The sequence below is a fragment of the Phaethon aethereus genome, assembly GCF_964289735.1.
Source record: "Phaethon aethereus genome assembly, chromosome: 5".
NCBI classification, from domain to species: domain Eukaryota; kingdom Metazoa; phylum Chordata; class Aves; order Phaethontiformes; family Phaethontidae; genus Phaethon; species Phaethon aethereus.
The window spans coordinates 22,182,250-22,202,157 of record NC_138579.1 but is presented as its reverse complement, the minus strand read 5'-3'; the positions used below and the strand labels follow the sequence as shown (position 1 = coordinate 22,202,157).

The following is a 19,908-nucleotide window of genomic DNA, read 5'->3' as shown; positions in this document are numbered from 1 at the left end:
CACAAACAAACCGGGGAATTAGCCCATCTCCTGATGGCAGCCATCTGGTCAGAAGCACGGTCAGTGTTGCTGTTACAGGGCAGAGCTCCCAAATCCCAAACTGACATGTGTGAATGAGTGCTGGGGTGAATATAATTAACTGCATCTTGTATTGCCAAAAAATACCTTCACAAAGCTGGCACAATAAATGTATGAGGCCTGGCCTTTTGACTTCTTAATTTGAGGATGGAAATCCAAAACGTGACAAGTTTTAAAAAAAAAAGTATCAGAAAAGGAAAATTTCCTTTCTTTCTGCCATGACACTGGCTCAGTGAAGCCTGTGGTACTGACACAAACCCTGTTTCTTTGCCTGTTGAACAGAAGCCAGCAGAGGACACTTTACCTTGTTTATTTTCAAGCTGCTATCCACGCAGCTTGATGGAGAATGCTGTTTTTAGGTGCTTGGCTTCATTTTACCTTCTATTATGCTCAGGAGAGTTAGAGTTATCATAAATCTTGAAGTGGGAAGCCAGGTGGGATAACTGGATTAATCAGTTACATTTACTTAGTGCTCACATTGAGTTTGAGAAACACATCCACTGGTTTTATGCCTGATTTTAAGTTCTGACTTGCAATCTTGCCAGCTCTGATTTTGTGGTGATTCTTAAGATACTTGGCATTTCTTTTATGGCTCCTTCTCCTGGAACCTATGGCTCCACAGGATCCTGGACTTTTCTTCCCTAAGATGCAAGACTTTGTGATTACAGGGATGTGAATAGTGCTAGCAAATGTGAATGCTCATGGCTGTCCAGGACACCACAGCATTTCTTTGAAAAATAAATTATTTCAGCAGTAAACCAACACCATGTAGAGCTTCTCTGGGTGCAGGGGTATTCTACTTGCCATACACTAGGAGGATGGTCTCATTTTCAATCCTGTCTTCATCTACTGTTTCCAACAGTAGGGTGGTTTTCACTCGAAGAGCTTGTTGGAGAAAAAACACTGTGTCTACAAAGAGAGCCTGAAGAGTAGAGTTTTTTCCATCAATCAGTGGAGTGACACTAGTCTCTGCAAAGTACCCCTTTTAGAGGTATGCCTGACTGCTCCTGGCTCAGTAATTAACCAAAGGTTTGATGCTGTAGTCGGGAAAAAGAAATAAGACTGTCTTGCATTCAACTGCCTCTTCTTCACACCATTTCAGACTCTACTTCTCCTAAGGAACAGCCTTAAGTTGCCACCTCATTTTTCACCATACTCATCACCCTTTCTAATGACTGATGGCTGGACACTACTGACCTAGTGACAAGTATGACTGTGCTCAACAGATAGCAGGCTATAATTATCCTTTAGCAGTAAAGCAGTGTTTGAACCTTCATGATTGTGTTAACACTGTAAGTTCATGTTCACTATGCTCTGCAGTAACTGCTACAAAAGTTGAGCTGACTCTTCTCAGAGAGAGACTGCAAATACAGCATAGAAAGGAAATCCTCATTTGTGATCACAAATTTGTAACTGCATTTTTTAGAGAAGGAGAAAATGAGCAAGCCTTGTTTGCTGTTACCAAGCATTTACTGACTGCCAACACCATAGCTGTCAAGAGACCATCTCTGGAATTTATTTTACTTACTTTAGCACATTCAAAGAGCAGAAAAATAGGGATTGACAAGAAAAAAAGACTTTAAAAAATATTATTGTTATTACTTAGGTAATAATGGCAGAGAGGAGTGGAAGTTTTTGAAGTGTCCATCCACCAAAAGAGGAGAGGGATTGATCACAATGGGTGCTGAGGTATTACTGGTGGTAATGGGATGTAATTGAGTGCAGGATCAGAAGCAGCAAAGGTGTAGATATTGACTGCTTTTGTTTCTTTTTAGCACGATATTTATTCTGAAATTTTATTTGTCAAAAGTATCAAATTTAGAAAGAACTAACATTTTTGCTAAACTATCTTTACATTGAACCACAACCAAAGTTATGTATTCTATAGGTTAATGAAAGATGAGGCTCTTTCAAAATATCTTATCTCAAAGGAGGTGAAGTGAGCTTGTGAGCAAGTCCTTCTTACAAAGGAGTCTGTTTGACAATCTTCCCAGCAGTCAAAAAGGAGAAGACATAATCTAGCAAGTTCACAGACTTCATTTAGACTTTCTATAGCAGCTGGTCTAATGACCTCTTTCACCAAAGTTTGGTCAGGAGACTGAGAAGAAAGATCCCATCTATACCATACAAAGAATACAAATGGAATTGAAAAAAGAATGTAATGATGTTTCTGCAAAGCTTAGAAAAAATTAAAATTACAGATATGTTCAAACTGAAACCCTAGATTCAAAACAGTCCAAGCTTCAAGGCAGTGCAATTCTATATACAGACATTGTGGCTTGGGTTTTTCTTTACAGGAAAGGTTCAGGGGTCATTGAAGAGAAGAGTCCAAAACATGATGATATGTTCCAGTTCCTTCTGTGGTCACTACTTCACTCTGTAAGGTTTCCAGTCCTGTAAAGCTGAAGCAGGACACTGCTATTTAGGGAACTAGACCTCACTGTAGCCCTGGAAGCACATTTTTTGCATTGGCGTTTTACCATTTTATTTTTGTTCTCACTTTAAAAGATCATGGCCTTAAAAGCAGAATAGAGTGGTGAAGACTCTCTTTTCCTTTTTTGTTGCATCTGGAATGCTCAGGAGTAAATAATAATTGCTTGAGTTTACAATATTTGGTCAGTTTATGCTTAATATTATATTTATTGTTATTAGCAGCTATCCAGAGTTTCAAAATGCAGAATTTAGCCTCTGTCAATGACTTTCAAGTTATCAGATACATTACAAGATTGAACCATATTTAATTTCTGACTCAAATACTCTGCAAGTGTAATGGACAGGTCAATGCATGCTACATTTCCGCTGTTGTGCGCAGTCCCTATTTCTGAACCTGCCAAAACTCTCTGATCCACAAACATCAGTGGCAGCAAATTTCACTTCATCATCTGCTGTGTAAAGGAGTACTTTGTATTATCTCTTTTAAACAAATACCTGAATTTTAATGAATCTCAGTGGCTGTCGCTATTAAATATATGATTTTCATACAGGAATTTTCTTAATTTAGGGCTTGTTGTAGGGCAGTGGGAGTCAGGAGCTTCCCAGGTGAAGACTGTTGCCTGTGAATTTACAGGTAATATACTACAGATACCTATGAAAATCACCTTCAATTTTTTTTCATTATAGTGTAGCTCAAGGATTTGTGGGAATTGAACTCCGAAAGTGTCCAGAACAGCAACAGTGAACGTGTTTAAATATTCAGTGCTTAATCAGTCCTTAACTTTCCTTCAAAAGTAGTTGGTTGTTAGTAATAACGAACACTATTGCTTTGGCAAGGCTTCCTCCTTCATATAAACCCTACACAAAAGATTTGAGTAAATTTTTTGTGAGGAGAAGGGTCAGTGCTTAAAGTATTTGCAGTGAATGTGGAAACAGATTCTTTTTTTTCTCTTGAATACAAGATGGTTTTCTGCTTCACTGGAACAGAGGAGGGCAATATCTCCCAAGAGGCTCAAAAGCCTTGAAGATAATTGCTGCCAGGGTGGGTTAGTTTAAGCCTGTGTTTGGACAGAGCATGTGGCAGTATCTCTCAGGATGCATGGTATTAGGAAATGCAGTTCATTTTGATTGAACTAGCAAGGAAAGGATTTCTAAAATAATATTATACAGTAAACAAAGTCCACTGCTGAGCTCATTCAAGCTCTTAGGAGTAAGTCTGTTATCCTCTGGAATAGCTGCAACTGTTTCATTTTTTGTCCTTTATTATTGCACACCAACTTTTGAATTAAGGTCAGCTATTTACTATAATGGGTCAGAGCGGCCTAGATAGATCTGGAGTGAAATGTCTGATAAATTCCTGCCGAATTCAAACTGAAGGTGCGCGCGTGTGTGTGAAGGCTCGGGTGACTTCTCTTCTTCATATTTATTCTAATCCTCAGTGCCTCTTCTGTTGTCTAGGCTGTATGATCTGAATAACACAACACAGACGCAGTAGCCTGAAGACAGAGGTGGAGTAAAAAGAGCTTTGTGCTATTAGAAAATGTCCTTTGTGTAATCAAAGCAACGTCTGTAGCTGCTCCAATTCTCACAATAATTTTTCCAGGCTGCTTGTAGGCTCTGCTTCCATTCATCTATTGATAAAGCAGAGAATTTATTTTTTTCTCATCTGTTCCATATGTACCCTTCCATATCTGCATGTATGTATCCAATATGAAATGAAACAGGAAGGTGCAAGCCTGTGCCTGCTGTTATATGTGTATGCAATAGGAATATTTCCCTGGCCATCAAAGATGATTTGATTTTTAGTTCCCTTATCTTATAGCCTCCTGTGTAGAGGTGAGAACAGACTAGCAGAGGTAAAATTGCTGAAAATACCATGGATTGGATGTAAAGTTAATATTGGCTTTATACCCTACATCAGTGGGTTACAACAAATATATGCCTTATTAGCAAAAGTATAAGTAAAGAGCCTGTGCCTCCAGTATCTAAGGTTTTGGTGTAGACATAGGTCAACATCCAAGATTTCCCATGCTTACAAAGATACTTGTACTAGGGACCTACCTCAGTTTTTAGTCCAAGCAAAAAACCCATCAGCAAACTCCCAAATCCCTTAGCAGATCTTCATATGAGGTCCATTTAAAGTACCCAGAGGTCTACACAGAAAACTTAAGAGTGTCTTCTTATTTGATTCATGCAGTGACCTGAATAGATAGAGTGCTCTGCAAACAGAAGAAAACAATAATTGCATTTTTGAGCAGGCGTATTTTGCTGCCTGTAGAATAGCTAAAACTCTATCTCACTTTTTTTTTTTTTTTTAATATTTCTCCCTCTGGCCCTCTCTCAGGTTTTATTGTGCACTGCCTCTCTGTCTTGCTGAACTCATTTGAGATGTCTAGTTTTGTATAAGCACAAAATGCTGATAAGAGTACTGCTGTGATTCCTTGCAATAACAGCTGTGCTGAAAAGTAGCACAAGGACACATATTGATAAGGAGTCCGTTGCCTGAAATGCTTTGGCACACGTCAGATGGAATTTGCTTTTGGGCTGAAGGCCAAGTCCAGGCTTCTGCACCTCTTAGGACCCACTTAAAAGCTATTAGAAGAGTTTAAGTGGTGCACAAGTCTCTTGTTGGCTGTGTGCACAGGGCTAAAGATCACCCACTGGGAAGCATTAATGGCAGAGGACTATGGTTTTTTGCTCTACTGCTGGTAGGTGTTGTTCACGGGCCTGCTGGCAATTTTGACCTCACTGATGCCACCACACACAGACCTCAAAGGCAAAGGGGAGAAGTGGAAAAACAAAGCTGAATTGCTTTCTGTGCTCTCTTCTGTCTTTGTCAGGATTTATTCAACATGAAGGCTTTGAACTTCCTAAGTTAAATAAGCCTAGGAGAGCTCTTTAAAAAGAGTTTTACAGCAGTTACTGAGAAAATATAATGGCAGAAAGTTTAGGACAGAATACCAGAGGATTATTGTGCTGTGAGCTGCTGCTTCATAAACACATATAGATGGCAGGCTCTTTCCTGTCACTCTGTACCTTGTGGAGAAAATTAGACTTATTGCCCTTGCTGTATCCTCTTTCCTCTCTTCATGGTCAGAAGACTTGAGATGCTGTATAGCGTGTGAAACTATTCACACAGAATATTCTGTCCTGCAACAATCAACATGGGGCAGAAGAAAAATTGGCTGGAGCAGGACATTTTCAGCTTCTGGAAATACGATGTCCATTTGGCTCTGCTTTGTCTTTGTGCACCCCTTGCGTTGGTAGCATCTCTGTGCCTTCAAGGAAGGACGACTGAGAAGTGACTTTAATCATAGCTGCAGATGTAAACACAATTTCTTTTTCTGCTGTCTTTTCTTCCCCAGGGAACTAAGCTGCTGCCAGAAATTAAAGGTAGCTAGTAGTTCCCTGGTTGATGTAAACTGTTGCAGCCAGTGTTTAAACATGTAATCTGTACTTCATCCTGCAGGAGCAATGCTTTTGCTGGCTGACACTGCCTTTATTTATTACTTTGTGATCCCTTAAGACCTCTCATGATCTTCTTGTGGTTTTAATTCCATGGCTGAGAATCACTGGGTTAGAAATGTCTATTTACTATTTCTAGCTTGTTCTTATTTCTACTTGTAGCTAAAACTGAATCTGCCCTATGTTAAGTTCTGCGCAGTCCCATGCAGCCTCCCTTTCTCAAAGAACTTTGAAGTTAAATGGATAATCTGAATGACAGCTGGGGAAAGGTAGTATTGTACTACCTTTTACTAAAGGAGAACCAAACCAGAGCAATGTGCCAAAAAACTTTGCTGTCTGTTAGAATCAGGACTTGGGGATTCACATCTCCATTGCACCGAACAAATTCTTTAATCCCACCACCTATCATGTTTTCCTCAATCCTTTTATTCCTCAGATGTGTGCATTCTTAGGCTATGTGCTTGGCCATCAGTACTGAAAGGGGACAGCAGGACCCTCTCACTGAAAACAAATGAGCGAAAAATGAATGGCAAAACCAAACAAAATTAACTGGGGAAAAAAAAAATCCATAAATGGTCCATATCCTTGGTAAACCGCTCTCCCCAACTGCCTCTGGTGTTTCTTTACTCTCTGTACTCTAAGTGATATCACTGTTTCCACTGATGTCCAGGTAAACAGTGGATTTTGAAAGAATGCCACCACATGCTGGATGTTTGTGTACAGCTATAAAATAGTTACTGCTGTATCTTTAGTGTTGTATATTGCTGTAAAATAAAATTTTTTATTCTGATGAAATGTGGGAGCAAAAGGTGTTTCCTGTATGAAGTGCTCTAGTATCATTCCCGGAGTCGTGAGCATATTACCCTTTCTCCATCTGTGCATACAGAAAAGTGTAATTGGATCGCTGGAAAAAGATAACAAATCCAGATCCCCAGACCCTTGTCAGGCACTATTGATGCTGAGATATTATACAGTTGATAAATAATTCAGCTATTTGGCTGAATAAGGATTTTAGAGGCTTAGCTGTAGATTCTTCATCCATCATTTTAATATCTTTCCCCTTGTCTGTTAACTGGCTATCTGATGGCAATGATTTAAAAAATTTGTTTGATAACCTTCTGTTTGCCTGTTACATGGGCTGTGTCATGTAAGCAAGATTTGTTCTCTAGCTGGGGAACATCTTTTGTTCAGTGGTCCCATAAGTGACTACACCATACATAACAGGTTTTCTGAAGCAGTTAGGGTGCGAACAACTTTATTAAATCTTTCATGATAGCTCCTTAACAGTGTTTATGGAGCAGTTCTTAGCACTGTGAAGGAGCAGCAAGCTGAGTAATATTAAACAGGGAAGGAGAGATCTCCATCTGACTTTGTTGGAAAGATGAACGTGTGATGATACTTTCAGCTTTATTTATGTCAAGGTGCCTAAGAGGTTGAGGGGCAGCTAGTGCTGTATTTTCTCCCTGGGCCGTATGCTACAAATAGGGAAAATAAGAACATGGCAGCCCGCGCTCATTTGCCTAAGACTAAATGAATGATCCCCCACAAGGTAATGTGACACCATGCAGAATCTCACCAATGATGCAGCACCATGCAGCACATTAAAAATGTGTCAAGATGTTGTCTCCACAGAAGCAATGTTTAGTCACTTAGGTCACTAAAAGCAGCTTTTTCAAATTATCCACAGACATTTTGCCAGGCTGCCCACATATCTCTAGATAAAAGCAAACTGTTTGCTTCATAGTGTAGAATAATTTATAGGTAGGGACCAATTCGCTTACAAAGAAACAGCAGGTTGCCTTCATTTTTTCCTAGTACAAAATGCATTATGCTAAACACAATACAGAATATTTGTTTTCTGAAAGGGGAATTATTTTAAATTAGTTTAGTATTACTAGTTTTTCTCAGACAGACATGTCCACTTTTTGTCACAGAAAGCTGTAAGCCCACTGGAAAAGGGTCAAGAAAACAAACAAAGAATATCTTTCTTTTCCTTTTACCACGTTAAGTACAGCTGTCCAGAGGCAGATAATTCCACAACAGCTTTCACAGTTCTAAAATGTGGTATGTAAACACCCTTTTATGAATGCTTTCATGAAATTAATTTGTATTAAATCTTTCCTTTTGGGGTAAAAATGTTAATTTTTTACTCTTCCTCTATCCTTTTTTCTCTATCTGCCTCTGGTCATAAATGATCAGAAAGCATTGGACCTCAGGCACATTTCCTATTGAAAACATAATCAAAACTGACAAATCTCCATGGAACATTTTGGCTTCAGTGAAATCATATATTTTAATAAAAATGCATTTTGTTGAAACGTTCCAGATAGCTCCTCAAGTAAGATTCTTTTCATCTGCCTTTTCCAACTTTCTCAGTGCAGCTTTACATCATCACATAGTACACTGCTCAGTTTATGGAGTCCTAGATGAGATCCATCAAAACTATTTCACTTAAGATATGAGATCCGTTCTTTGGTGATGAAAGACTAGGGAATTAATTCACCACCATGCTAAATTGATCATTCTCATCTTTTGACAAATTTGTTAAGTTTTGAACAGAGCAGCAGTAGACTGGTGAAAAATTAGACAAGGCCTTGGGGGAAGGTTAATAAAGACACCAATAGCCCTTGCTAGTAGGTGCAATACTCCATTTAATATGAGTCCTGGAGGTGATCATCTGTTCTTCTTTGCCTACGGGAGTGAAAATATCATGATGGTCACCATCTGGAGTAAATTTTCAACAATCAGCAATTTTATAATGAAAGCAGGGATATTTCCTTATAAAGAGATGCTTTGGCTATCAATGACTTTGTGCTTGTAGTCTTGAAGTTCTACACAACTCAGAAGCTCGCATTAGTTAAAAACCTGGAGTTCTGCACGTTTCCTTCTCCCTTGTGTTCTATGAGGGAGTCCTACCTGCTTGTGCAGGCAATTAAAGATTTTACTTTTTAATTTGCGATGTGTGTCTTCATTACCTTTTACTCTGACAGCTACAATTAGCTGAAACAGTTGTTTTTGACAATTACTACATTATAATTCAGGACTCCACAGACAGGAAGCTCTTAGTGGCAATTTTCCATTTCTAGAACTCTCCTTCTGGTTCTGCCAGAAGTTGAAATGATCAATAGCAAAAGTCTGTGCAGGATTAATCCATGTAGACAGGCATTCAGATTGGACTGGGTGGTATGACAAACCAAAAGATAAACTTGGAGGGATAGCAGAACAGAGTCCACTAAAGCAGCTTGCAGTAGGAAATGCACTTTTTCTTTGATGTTTTCCATTAGATGTTCTATAGTCTTTTGTTTCTGAAGTTGAAAGAGATATACTGGGTTTTATTACTAACAGTAGTCATATTCCTTGCCATACATTGACTATGACAAAAAATTGTATTAACCTATAGGGTGTCTGTGTGTATGAGCAGAGGTGAATTTTTTTCTCAAAGGATGGAAACACAAATGTTTGTGGTCTCAGAGGTTTGTTAATTTTCACAACATCAACTTTTGCGAATAACTCCCTTCTATCATAAATGAATGTTAAAGTAAATGCAGGAATGAATATACATTATTCTAGGCAGACTGTATTCTCTACATCTGAACTTTGGCACTTCAACTCCCATTTACGGACAAGTCTAGAAGATGAGTAGGATGTGTGGCACAGCACAGTGCCTGGCAGGATCAATGGCAGCCTTGAATTCATGGCCTCACCTGAAGCTTTAATGCCATTGTTCTTGTAGCTATTACAGAGCTGCTTCCTGGAGTACAGTGGTCAGTCTAGTGATTATGTCTTGTAGTTTGTTCTCTCTTTTGTCCTGCCACTGGTTCCTACTAATTTGTAAAAGGAGAAAAATCTGCTGTAACTGAGCTGTATCCCTTACAAAACCCTCTTTCTTTTTTTCCATGACTGACTCTCTTCACCACCACCCCCCTTTGCATGCCTCTTCATACCTATGCAATAACTGCATTTTTTCAGTAACTCACAAGTAAAGAACAGTCTTGAATCACGAATCACATATTCAATCTAGGAATAATGCTCATTATTAGAATAGAAAAATATTAATTTTCCCAGAAACAAAGTGCTATAGTGCTGAAATAGTTTGTCAGGCATGTAACAGAGATGCTGTCAAACAAGCCAGAAATCACTGGCTATCCCAGACATCTGTGGAGAAGAAGTGTGTGCATGTGGGTACGGACATGCATGGGTACGAACAAAGCGAGAAGAAAATGAGTCCCACTTTTATCCATTGATTTGTTTAGTCAGGGAGAGAAGGTTTCCTGCTGCCTTAGCTCCCCCTCCTGGCGGTCAGGCATTGGGCTCGCTCGTTCCTGTTGACTGTCAAGAACCTGTACACCACCCGAATTTCCAAGACAAAACTTTTGTTGATTGTAATATCATGCCTTTTAAAAAGGGATTTCCTGAAGCCTGCATCCTTCTGGGAAATGTGTCTGGTTAATAATTTGCAGGAACGTAGCTGCTAAGACATAAAAGGCTTGGAGTAGCGAAAGGTTAGAGAAGGGGGAGAAGGATGGTAAATAACATCTTTAACACCCATTGTTGCAAGATGTACCACTCTTATCCACCAAGGCAGATCCAAATCCACTTCACTTGCCTCCAGCAGGCTGCCTGATCTGAGTTTTTGAGAATAATTATAAGTGCAAATTGAGAGGCAAAACCAAAACCATCCTGATGAGAGCAGAAAAAAATACATGAGAGAAGAGCTCATTTGTGTACATTTGCCGAATCATTTTGCTAACAGTATTGCAAAGAGACACCTTAAGGTTTCCTTCCAGTACTAGATACTGACTGTTATCCTGACATCAATTTTCACTTTAGAAGAGGGCACCAAGGATGGTTTCTCCTCTTCCTCTTCACCTCTTTTTCTTCCTCCTTACCTCTTCTTCTTACGTAATACACACCCATAAGTACGAAGCAGCCACAGCAGCAAGCACGCAACAAGGCTTTCTGTAAAAGCATTTTGGTCCCTTTGGGTGATTTTCTTTCTGCCTTTGATGCAGAGATTATAGCCTCATATTAAATTTTCAACACAAAGTTCAAAACCAAGTAACTCATAGAGAAACATATACAGTAAACATAACCTTAGGCTCCTAATCAGTTAAAAAAAAGCAGGATGTTCATTCATGTGTAGTTGTGAACTCTTCTTATGTGGAAAAAAAGGGATTTGGCAGGTATTATTCCATAATTATTTTTGTTACCAGATGATAGAAATACAGGGACATTTTTCTTGAGCACTAGGAACTCTGTACTAGGTTTCAGATGAATGGAATTAGATTTGTTTTCTGGTTGTCATTCAATTCCAGACGTAACAGCCTTGTACTTACTGTATGTTATAATTATGTAGAGTAAGATTATGACTTGATTATGACCTTGGTCTGCCGTAAAGCCAAGAAGATTTATGCCGAATGATTTTGTGTTAAATGAGAGTCACTGGCTAGTAGTAGTGAAAAGAGTAGATATGACCATTTGGTTTTGGTTTTGCTTGCCTTTCCATTTATGTTGCATGGCACTCAGGTTCAGCTAAATGGATGAACTGCTAGGAGAAGTGGTGCTGAGTGGTTAGAATATCAGAGAAAAAACTTGGATTCCTAGGATCTTACTTGGATTATTTTCAGGATTCCTTGAAGGAAAGAATAGCAAAGCATTGTTAATTTTATTCCCTCTAAAAATTAATAGCCGTAATATAAGACATGGGAAGACTAATAAAAACAAACAACCTCACTTCAGGAGCACAACAAAACTCCTGTGCTTGTAACATAGGGCTGTAAGTATTCGTATTGCAGGCTGTGCTCCATATGTTATCTCTTCCCTTGATTCTCTGTTATCTCCCCTGAACATTAATAGGTTCTCAGGCAGCCACAGGGACCTTGACTGGTACACTTGGGACTGTATGTTTGGAAGACTGCAGCATAAAATGTGGGGAGGATGCATGTTTGGAGCTTCTTTAGACACCATAGACACAGCCACTGAGGCAATATTGGTCACTGAGGTAGGAAAGAGTTCCATAAGCAGGCTGCTAGTGGATTGTTTGGTTTTTTTCCTAGATACCACAAATTTATGATTGAGTAGCATTTTCAGTAATATATTAATTATTGAAGCATATTTTTTTATTGTAGCTAAATTATTTCATGGCTATGTACAGGAGGGAGACTAAAGCTTGAAGTTGTGTGGATGATTCTGACCAGTGAATGGGAGACTAATTGTCATGGTTTAACCCCAGCCAGCAACTAAGCCCCACGCAGCTGCGTGCTCACTCCTCCATGGTGGGATGGAGGAGAGAATTGGAAGGGCAAAATTGAGAAAAACTCATGGTTTGGGATAAAAACAGCTGAATAGGTAGAGCAAAAGCTGGACATGTAAGCAGAGCAAAGCAAAACAAAGAGTTCATTCACTACTTCCCATCAGCAGGCAGGTGTTCAGCCATCACCAGGAAATCAGGGGTCCATCATGTGTAACCGTTACTTGGGAAGATGAAACTCCATAACCCCAAATGCCCCCCCGCTTCCTTGTTCTTCCCCCAGCTTTATATACTAAGCATGACGTCATATGGCATGGAATATCCCTTTGCCCAGTTTGACTGTGTCCTCTCCCAGATTCGCATGCACACCCCTCCTTGACTGCTTAGCAACAACGAAACCCATTGGTATATTATCAACTTTGTTTTCAACCCAAATCCAAAACAGAGCCTCATACTAGCTTCTATGAAGAAAATTAACTCTATCCCAGCTGAAACCAGGACACTAATAAAACCTTTACCTTCCCAACTTGTTGCCAGATGATTCAGCCTTTAAATACCTTTAATCAAAATATCCAAAAGGAGCTGTTCAGATGCAGTGTTGAACAAAAGCAAATTTGAAATTTTTATCCAGTACACAAAGCCAGAATTGTTTATTCCCAAAAGGGTATTTAAAGAAGGCAGGTTTGAAAAAAGACCGTGAGATAAAAACATTGATTAGAAATTCCTCTGAAAATATGAAAGGGAACATTTCAACTGATGTCAGGAATTCAGGCCACTAAGCCAAATTTTTAGACATGGCCACCTAAAATATGTGCATATGTTCTCATCTGTTTCACTGTGCTTTTCTCAATTTTATTGTATCATTCCTTAAATCTTAATGGGATTTAATATCCTGGCTGTAGTTACACAGGAAATGTACCAGACACTTGGAAGACATGGCTTGTGCTCCAAGGAGGATATAGTGAGAAATACTGGAAATCAAGTGTAAGAAAATAGAAACAAAAGTGACTGAGGTGGTGATGGGCAGATGTGTTATTACTGAGGTATTTGCTTGTTGATTTCTTTAATTTTAAGTTAATCATGACAAATTCCCTTACTCTCATCCTTGCTTCCTAGATTGGTTTTCAGAACTTCTGGTTTCACAATAAGTAAAGTCACCTCCATCTGTAGTTTATGAGTTGATTCCCAAGATTTACAATCATGAAAGCTAAGATTATTGAGTGCCCTTAACTCCTCCACTTCCAAAATTCTACTTCTGCAAATGATCAGTTCATTCACAGAGAGACACAGTTCAGTTCTTGTAAGAATATTGAAAATAGAGAGCTTGCTTTAGGAAGCCAACATGGCAGGGATGGAGAAAAAGCTCAATTACTCCATATGCCTTCAGTGTTGGCAATTTGCTAAAGAACAAACTGTTTCAGCTTTTCCAGCTCTTTGGAATATGCTGAGGATGTTTTTCCTTCACAGAGTTTGTTTTTTAAATCAAGCAGGTTGCTCAACTCTTCAATCTTTGTAATGTCTGTGGGGTAGAGATTTATAACACAGGGACACAACTCTCTTTTGCATTAGGGTCTCTGAGATTTGCTGAAAAATACTGCAACTATGACCACCACTATGAGTTATTATTAAACAGTTGCAAAATATTACTGAGGTAAAGCATGTCTCAAATAATTTATATAAACACACTCAGTTGTGTCTTTGCTTCCTCATTCCTTACCTCTGTCACACCACAATCAACCCTGAAGTCATAAATATCTGGTTAGATATGTCTTTTTGTTCTTGCTTAATACAATCAACTGTAGTTACCAATGCATATTTTCTGCACCGAATTTTATAGTGTTGGTTTGTCAAGGACTGATAGCTGGAGGTTAGGATACTGGCATTAATAAAAGGACTCCCTTTCTCATCATCATGAGGGGAGAAAAAAATAGGAAAGTTTTAACAGACTTCTAAGGGCAAAATCCATGTAACAGTAAAAAGACATAAACTCCAGAGTGCCAGCTTCTGAAGTGCTGATATGCTTAAATGACTGTCCAGTTAAGGCTCTTTTACTTGTAATATCTAATGAGGATTGCTGTGTATTTGATCCAATTTACTAGAATCATTACTGAAATCTTTTATTCAGGTGCCACATTTAGCTAGGTGAGAAGTACTCTGGGCAGAGTCCTAGAATATGCTGAGTGCATAAATCAGTTTTAATATGGCATTCCCTCCTTAGGAGATTCCCAGAAAACCAGGACCTGCAGCTGCCTGTGGCTGCACATCCTCCGCTGCGCTTCCTATCATACCCGGGAGTCAAATAAAACCTAATCAGCAACTGGACTTAGAATTGAAAGAGAGTTCAGTGCAGGGCATGGGCGCTGTTAGGAGGTATAGACTGTCTCTCTCCGACGATGGAAAGAGCGTGAGAGAACTGCTGTTATTCTCTGTGGTCCCAAGCATCTCAGAGGAGGCTTTGCACATCCTTTCTTATTTTAAAAAGGCAGTGTCATGACGGATCAGAGCGGTATGATCTAGATGGGAGCCAGGCCGTATTAAAGGCGGATAAACTGTCACACTTAGGGTCATGTTAGAGTGTAATCCTGTTAGAGTTTCTCTACAATGTTACGTCATCTTACATAATTGAAAAGAAACCACTCTTGACTGAAATATGCCTGCAAGAGAGAAAACCTGGAACGGTGGCGTAGCTAATCTTACTGTTTCTAGCAAAGGAAAACACACAGTATAGGCTGCATTACAGTAAAGTTACATTTACCACTTGAAACCATAATGATAAACTACATGACTTTTCAGGGTCTCACTTTTCATCTCCAACTGTTCTAGCCTTGAGGCTGATACCTGATGATGCTCCAAATAAATATAGTAATCTACAAGTGCAAAGTTCCAAGTTTATAATAGTTTGACTCCTCAAGAGTCTTTCTACGCTGTCAGTCCACAAGGTTCCCAAAGCAGCATTTGGGACATGTTATAAACTGCACAGCTGTAGCAGAAGAACAAGCTTTCATACATTCCTGAATTTTCTTTCTCAGTTACCTGGATGGTGCTTAAACTGCTTAAATAACGGAAAAGTCTTTTTTAAACATGATTTCTGTTCACTGAAACAGAGTTTCAGTGAAATCCCAGCCACTGAGTTTTGATCTAGGTCAACAAAATCTGGAAAAATACTGTGCTTATGTAACTGCAGTTCAAGTCCCTGAGACTGACACATGCTTAGTACTTGTCAAGGTTTATATCCTTCGTTATGTTCAAGTATATAAAATACAACATTGTTTTTCAGTTATTGGAAACAACATATAACAAGACGAGATAATGTCATATGATACAGTATCTTTCATTGTATGCTTCAGAGATTAGAATTGTTTGGTTACAGATCTGAATAATAAAAAGTAGCTGGGAAGGTAAAAGTTAAAAAGTACACTTAAAAGATGAAAATATGTATTAAAGAGCTCACCTAAACTAAAGTTAACAAATTTGTTTAAGAAGCCGTTCACAGACAACTGTGTAGCATAATTAAAAGAAGTATCTAACCTTTATGCTTTCAAAGAAAGTGCTCTTTTGCAAAACTGCTGTAGTCTGAGCTGATATCCTAAAACAATAACTTAGCAGATGTGAGCCCATTTCATTTAGTGGAAAGCTAATTCTGAAATCTGTTGACAGCACAGTTCACATCAGAAACAGTATCAAGATGATAGTTTTAGCAAATATATGCCTTACAGCAGGTTATCTTTTATTTGTGGATTACCATGCCTATTTAAAAGACTTTCCTTATAAGTAGCTAATTCATTGTAGTGAGGTGCAATAATCTGGCAGTGTGCATTAAGGTGGAGAATATACATAATGGCATTACAGAAATAGAAGCAGAACATTCCAGAGTCTGGTAGGAAATGAAAAATGAAAAGTGTGATTAAATAATACAGCCCAGAGTCTACTCTGTCAAGCGTCAGTGAATAGCATTCACTGAAGTCAGTGGTACTGCAAAAGAAAAAAAATACCTGAGCAAAAATTTCCAGTTAAATGGTTTAGCTTTAGGTTTGTAAAATGGTTTAGTTTTAAGATTTGAAACAGACTGTGAGAGGACAAAGATTGGAGGTACAATATGCAAACACATGTGATAGATCTAGCCTTCACTGCAGTTACTGAAAGTCCTTCAATCACTGCGATGACTTTGCATGAAATCTATTTTAAGACTATTTAACAGTAATATTAAGCTAATGTTTAATATTAATGCCTTTTTTCCAGAAAGCCATAAAGAGCATAGCCTTAGAATAGTCTTCCAATGGGCTTGATCTTCCCTATTAAATATTTCGTGCTATTCAGCTTTTTCTTTTCTCTTTTCTTTTACAGGCAGGCCAGATCTGGCAGATAGCTGATATGAGGAATTTGCTGACTTCAGAAAGCTGAGTGTAACACCAACAGACTTCAGTGAAAGGAAATATTCTCCCTCCAAGCAACTTGTACACAGGCGACTTTTGGTAGCTTTAAATTAACCTGTTGCTCACCTACAAAGACACGGCTATTGTTTCTTTCAGCACACATGGAGGAAGGCAAAAAACTTTGTAACCCTGGCTAATAAGACTGTGGCTTTCTTATCAGAAGTAGGAGGTAGGCCAATTATAAAAGGATTATTTTATACTTAGCCTGCAGGACTCTGGCCTGAACACTGGACATAAATAGAAGCCAATTTTAATAACCTGAGATTTTGCTACCTGTGCTTTATTATTGTTATTAGTTCTTAACACTTTGGTACTTTATTTCTTTAAATTAGAAATGGGTTTGTGGACTAGAATGTGGCCCACAGATTGGGCTGTTCTCATGAAATCATGGCTTATCTTTTCCCTGGGGCTCTACATGCAGGTCTCCAAAACTTTGGCGTGTCCAAAAGTATGCCGCTGTGACCGAAACTTTGTCTACTGTAATGAGCGAAGCTTGACCTCAGTGCCTCTTGGGATACCGGAGGGTGTAACCGTCCTCTACCTCCATAATAACCAAATTAATAATGCTGGATTTCCTGCAGAGTTGCACAATGTCCAGTCTGTGCACACAGTCTACCTGTATGGCAACCAATTAGATGAATTCCCCATGAACCTGCCCAAGAATGTCAGGGTTCTCCACCTGCAGGAAAACAACATTCAGACAATTTCTCGGGCTGCCCTTGCTCAGCTTTTGAAGCTGGAAGAGCTGCACCTGGATGACAACTCCATCTCCACTGTTGGCGTTGAGGATGGGGCATTCCGGGAAGCCATCAGCCTCAAGCTTCTGTTCTTGTCCAAGAATCACTTAAGCAGCGTACCAGTAGGCCTTCCAGTGGACTTACAAGAACTTCGAGTAGATGAAAACCGAATTGCTGTCATTTCAGACCTGGCCTTCCAGAATCTTACAAGTCTGGAGCGTCTGATTGTGGATGGCAATCTCCTTACTAATAAAGGCATAGCTGAAGGCACCTTCAGCCACCTCTCCAAGCTCAAGGAATTCTCTATAGTGCGGAATTCACTGACCTACCCTCCTCCCGATCTTCCAGGTACACATCTGCTAAGGCTCTACTTGCAGGACAACCAGATAACCCATATACCGCTTACAGCCTTTTCAAACCTCCACAAGCTGGAACGTCTTGATATTTCCAACAATCAACTTCGGATGTTGGTAAAGGGGGTATTTGATAATCTCCACAACCTGAGGCAACTCACTGTAAGGAATAATCCCTGGTTGTGTGACTGCAGTATTAAGTGGGTCACTGAATGGCTCAAATTCATTCCCGCTTCCATCAATGTACGGGGTTTTATGTGCCAGGGACCAGAGCAGGTCCGAGGGATGGCAGTCAGGGAGCTCAATATGAATATGTTGTCATGCCCCACCACCACCCCAGGTCCGCCACTTATCATCACCCCAGTCCCAGCTACAGCCATGCCAACTACGTTAGTTCCCACCTCATCAGTTCCTCCCCCGAGTAGCAAATATAATCCTCTCACTCCCACCATAGCCACACTCCCCACTGTGCCTGACAGGGAGGACAGAGAAAGGGTGACACCTCCTATATCTGAACGGATTCAACTCTCCATCCATTTTGTGAATGACACTTGCATCCAAGTTAAATGGATGTCTCTTTTTACCGTGATGGCATATAAACTCACATGGGTTAAAATGGGCCATAGTCTGGTAGGAGGAATTGTTCAGGAGCGAATAGTTAGTGGTGAGAAGCAACACTTAAGCTTGGTGAATCTGGAGCCCAAATCCACCTATCGGATTTGTTTGGTTCCACTGGATACTCATAACAATTACCGAACTGGAGAAGACACTGTCTGTTCAGAAGCCACAACAAAGGCTTCCTTTTTGAGCAATGGCAGCAACATCCCCTCCAGCCATGAGCAGACGACTTCTCAGAACCTGGGCTCCCCATTTCTGCTGGCAGGGTTGATTGGGGGTGCAGTGATATTTGTCCTTGTGGTCCTGCTCAGCATTTTTTGCTGGCACATGCACAAAAAAGGGCGTTACACCTCCCAGAAGTGGAAATATAACCGGGGCCGTCGGAAAGATGACTACTGTGAGGCAGGGACCAAGAAGGACAACTCCATCTTGGAGATGACGGAAACCAGCTTCCAGATTGTCTCCTTAAATAATGATCAGCTCCTTAAAGGAGATTTCAGACTGCAGCCCATTTATACCCCAAACGGGGGCATTAACTACACAGACTGCCACATCCCCAACAACATGCGATACTGCAACAGCAATGTCTCAGACCTGGAGCACTGTCATACGTGATAGTAAGGGGAGATGGGGGTGTCTAGGACAAAGAGAAAAAACTCTGGAAAAAGTAACCCCCCAACAACAATGAAAAAATTACATTTGATAAATGTTACCCAGATGCATTAATGCATTTGAATACTCTGTAATTTATACGGTGTACTATATAATGGGATTTAAAAAAAGTGCTATCTTTTCTATTTCAAGTTAATTGCAAATGGTTTTGTAACTCTTTGCTTTTTAAATCTTTAAAAAATATTGCTAAGTACTGTACAGGGTTGTACAATAAGAACCCAATGTCATGGCAAAGGAAAGAATGACACATTCTTCAAACATTAACCACTTTGCTGTCGAAGCTGTCTGAGGGATGTTAAGTTTCTAGTTGTCCTGCAGTACAGGAAAATAAGTGCATATTAAAACAGGGTCACTAGGAACGGACAAAAGCAATTCAGATAAAATGGATACAACTCTTCTGACTTGAACCCAGCAGTTGCAGTTGAGCTTCAAACAGTTGGAAATACTTCTGCTCCCCTTTGTCAGTTCTGCATTTCCTACCTCCAACTGAAACTGGAGTTCTGAATGCTACCAAAAAGCACTCAGTTTGATTAGTTTTCTCCCAATATACTGAATAGGAAAGTTAGAGCTCAGCGTCAAGCTCAAGGTGACCTTGATTCCTATTTACAAAAGCTGCTCTGAAAGTGTCCCCCAACACTATATACTTTTATGATAGAAACTATTTCTGCTTCTCATTATGATTAAGAAGCTTTAGGCATTCTTTGACCCTTCTCAGTGGGAGATGAAGGTTATCAGGATGTAACAGATAGCTGTCATTAAGTTGCACCTCTCTTTAGTAGAGCAGCATTTGTTGACACAGTATGTTCAGGTAAAGCCTGAATGAGGGAAATTCTGAGTGCTCCCAGCTCTGCAGTATTCATGTAGAATTT

General features: G+C 39.6%; 1 protein-coding gene across 1 annotated transcript; it reads left to right on the top strand.

Annotated features, from left to right (window-relative positions):
* Nucleotides 1-16,993: 16,993 nt before the first annotated feature.
* On the top strand, nucleotides 16,994-18,982 carry FLRT2 (fibronectin leucine rich transmembrane protein 2; the record flags this gene model as incomplete). Its single annotated transcript, XM_082000872.1, has 1 exon — nucleotides 16,994-18,982. The coding sequence occupies one exon, from the start codon at nucleotides 16,994-16,996 to the stop codon at nucleotides 18,980-18,982; it is 1,989 nt and encodes a 662-aa protein (XP_081856998.1).
* Nucleotides 18,983-19,908: the final 926 nt, after the last annotated feature.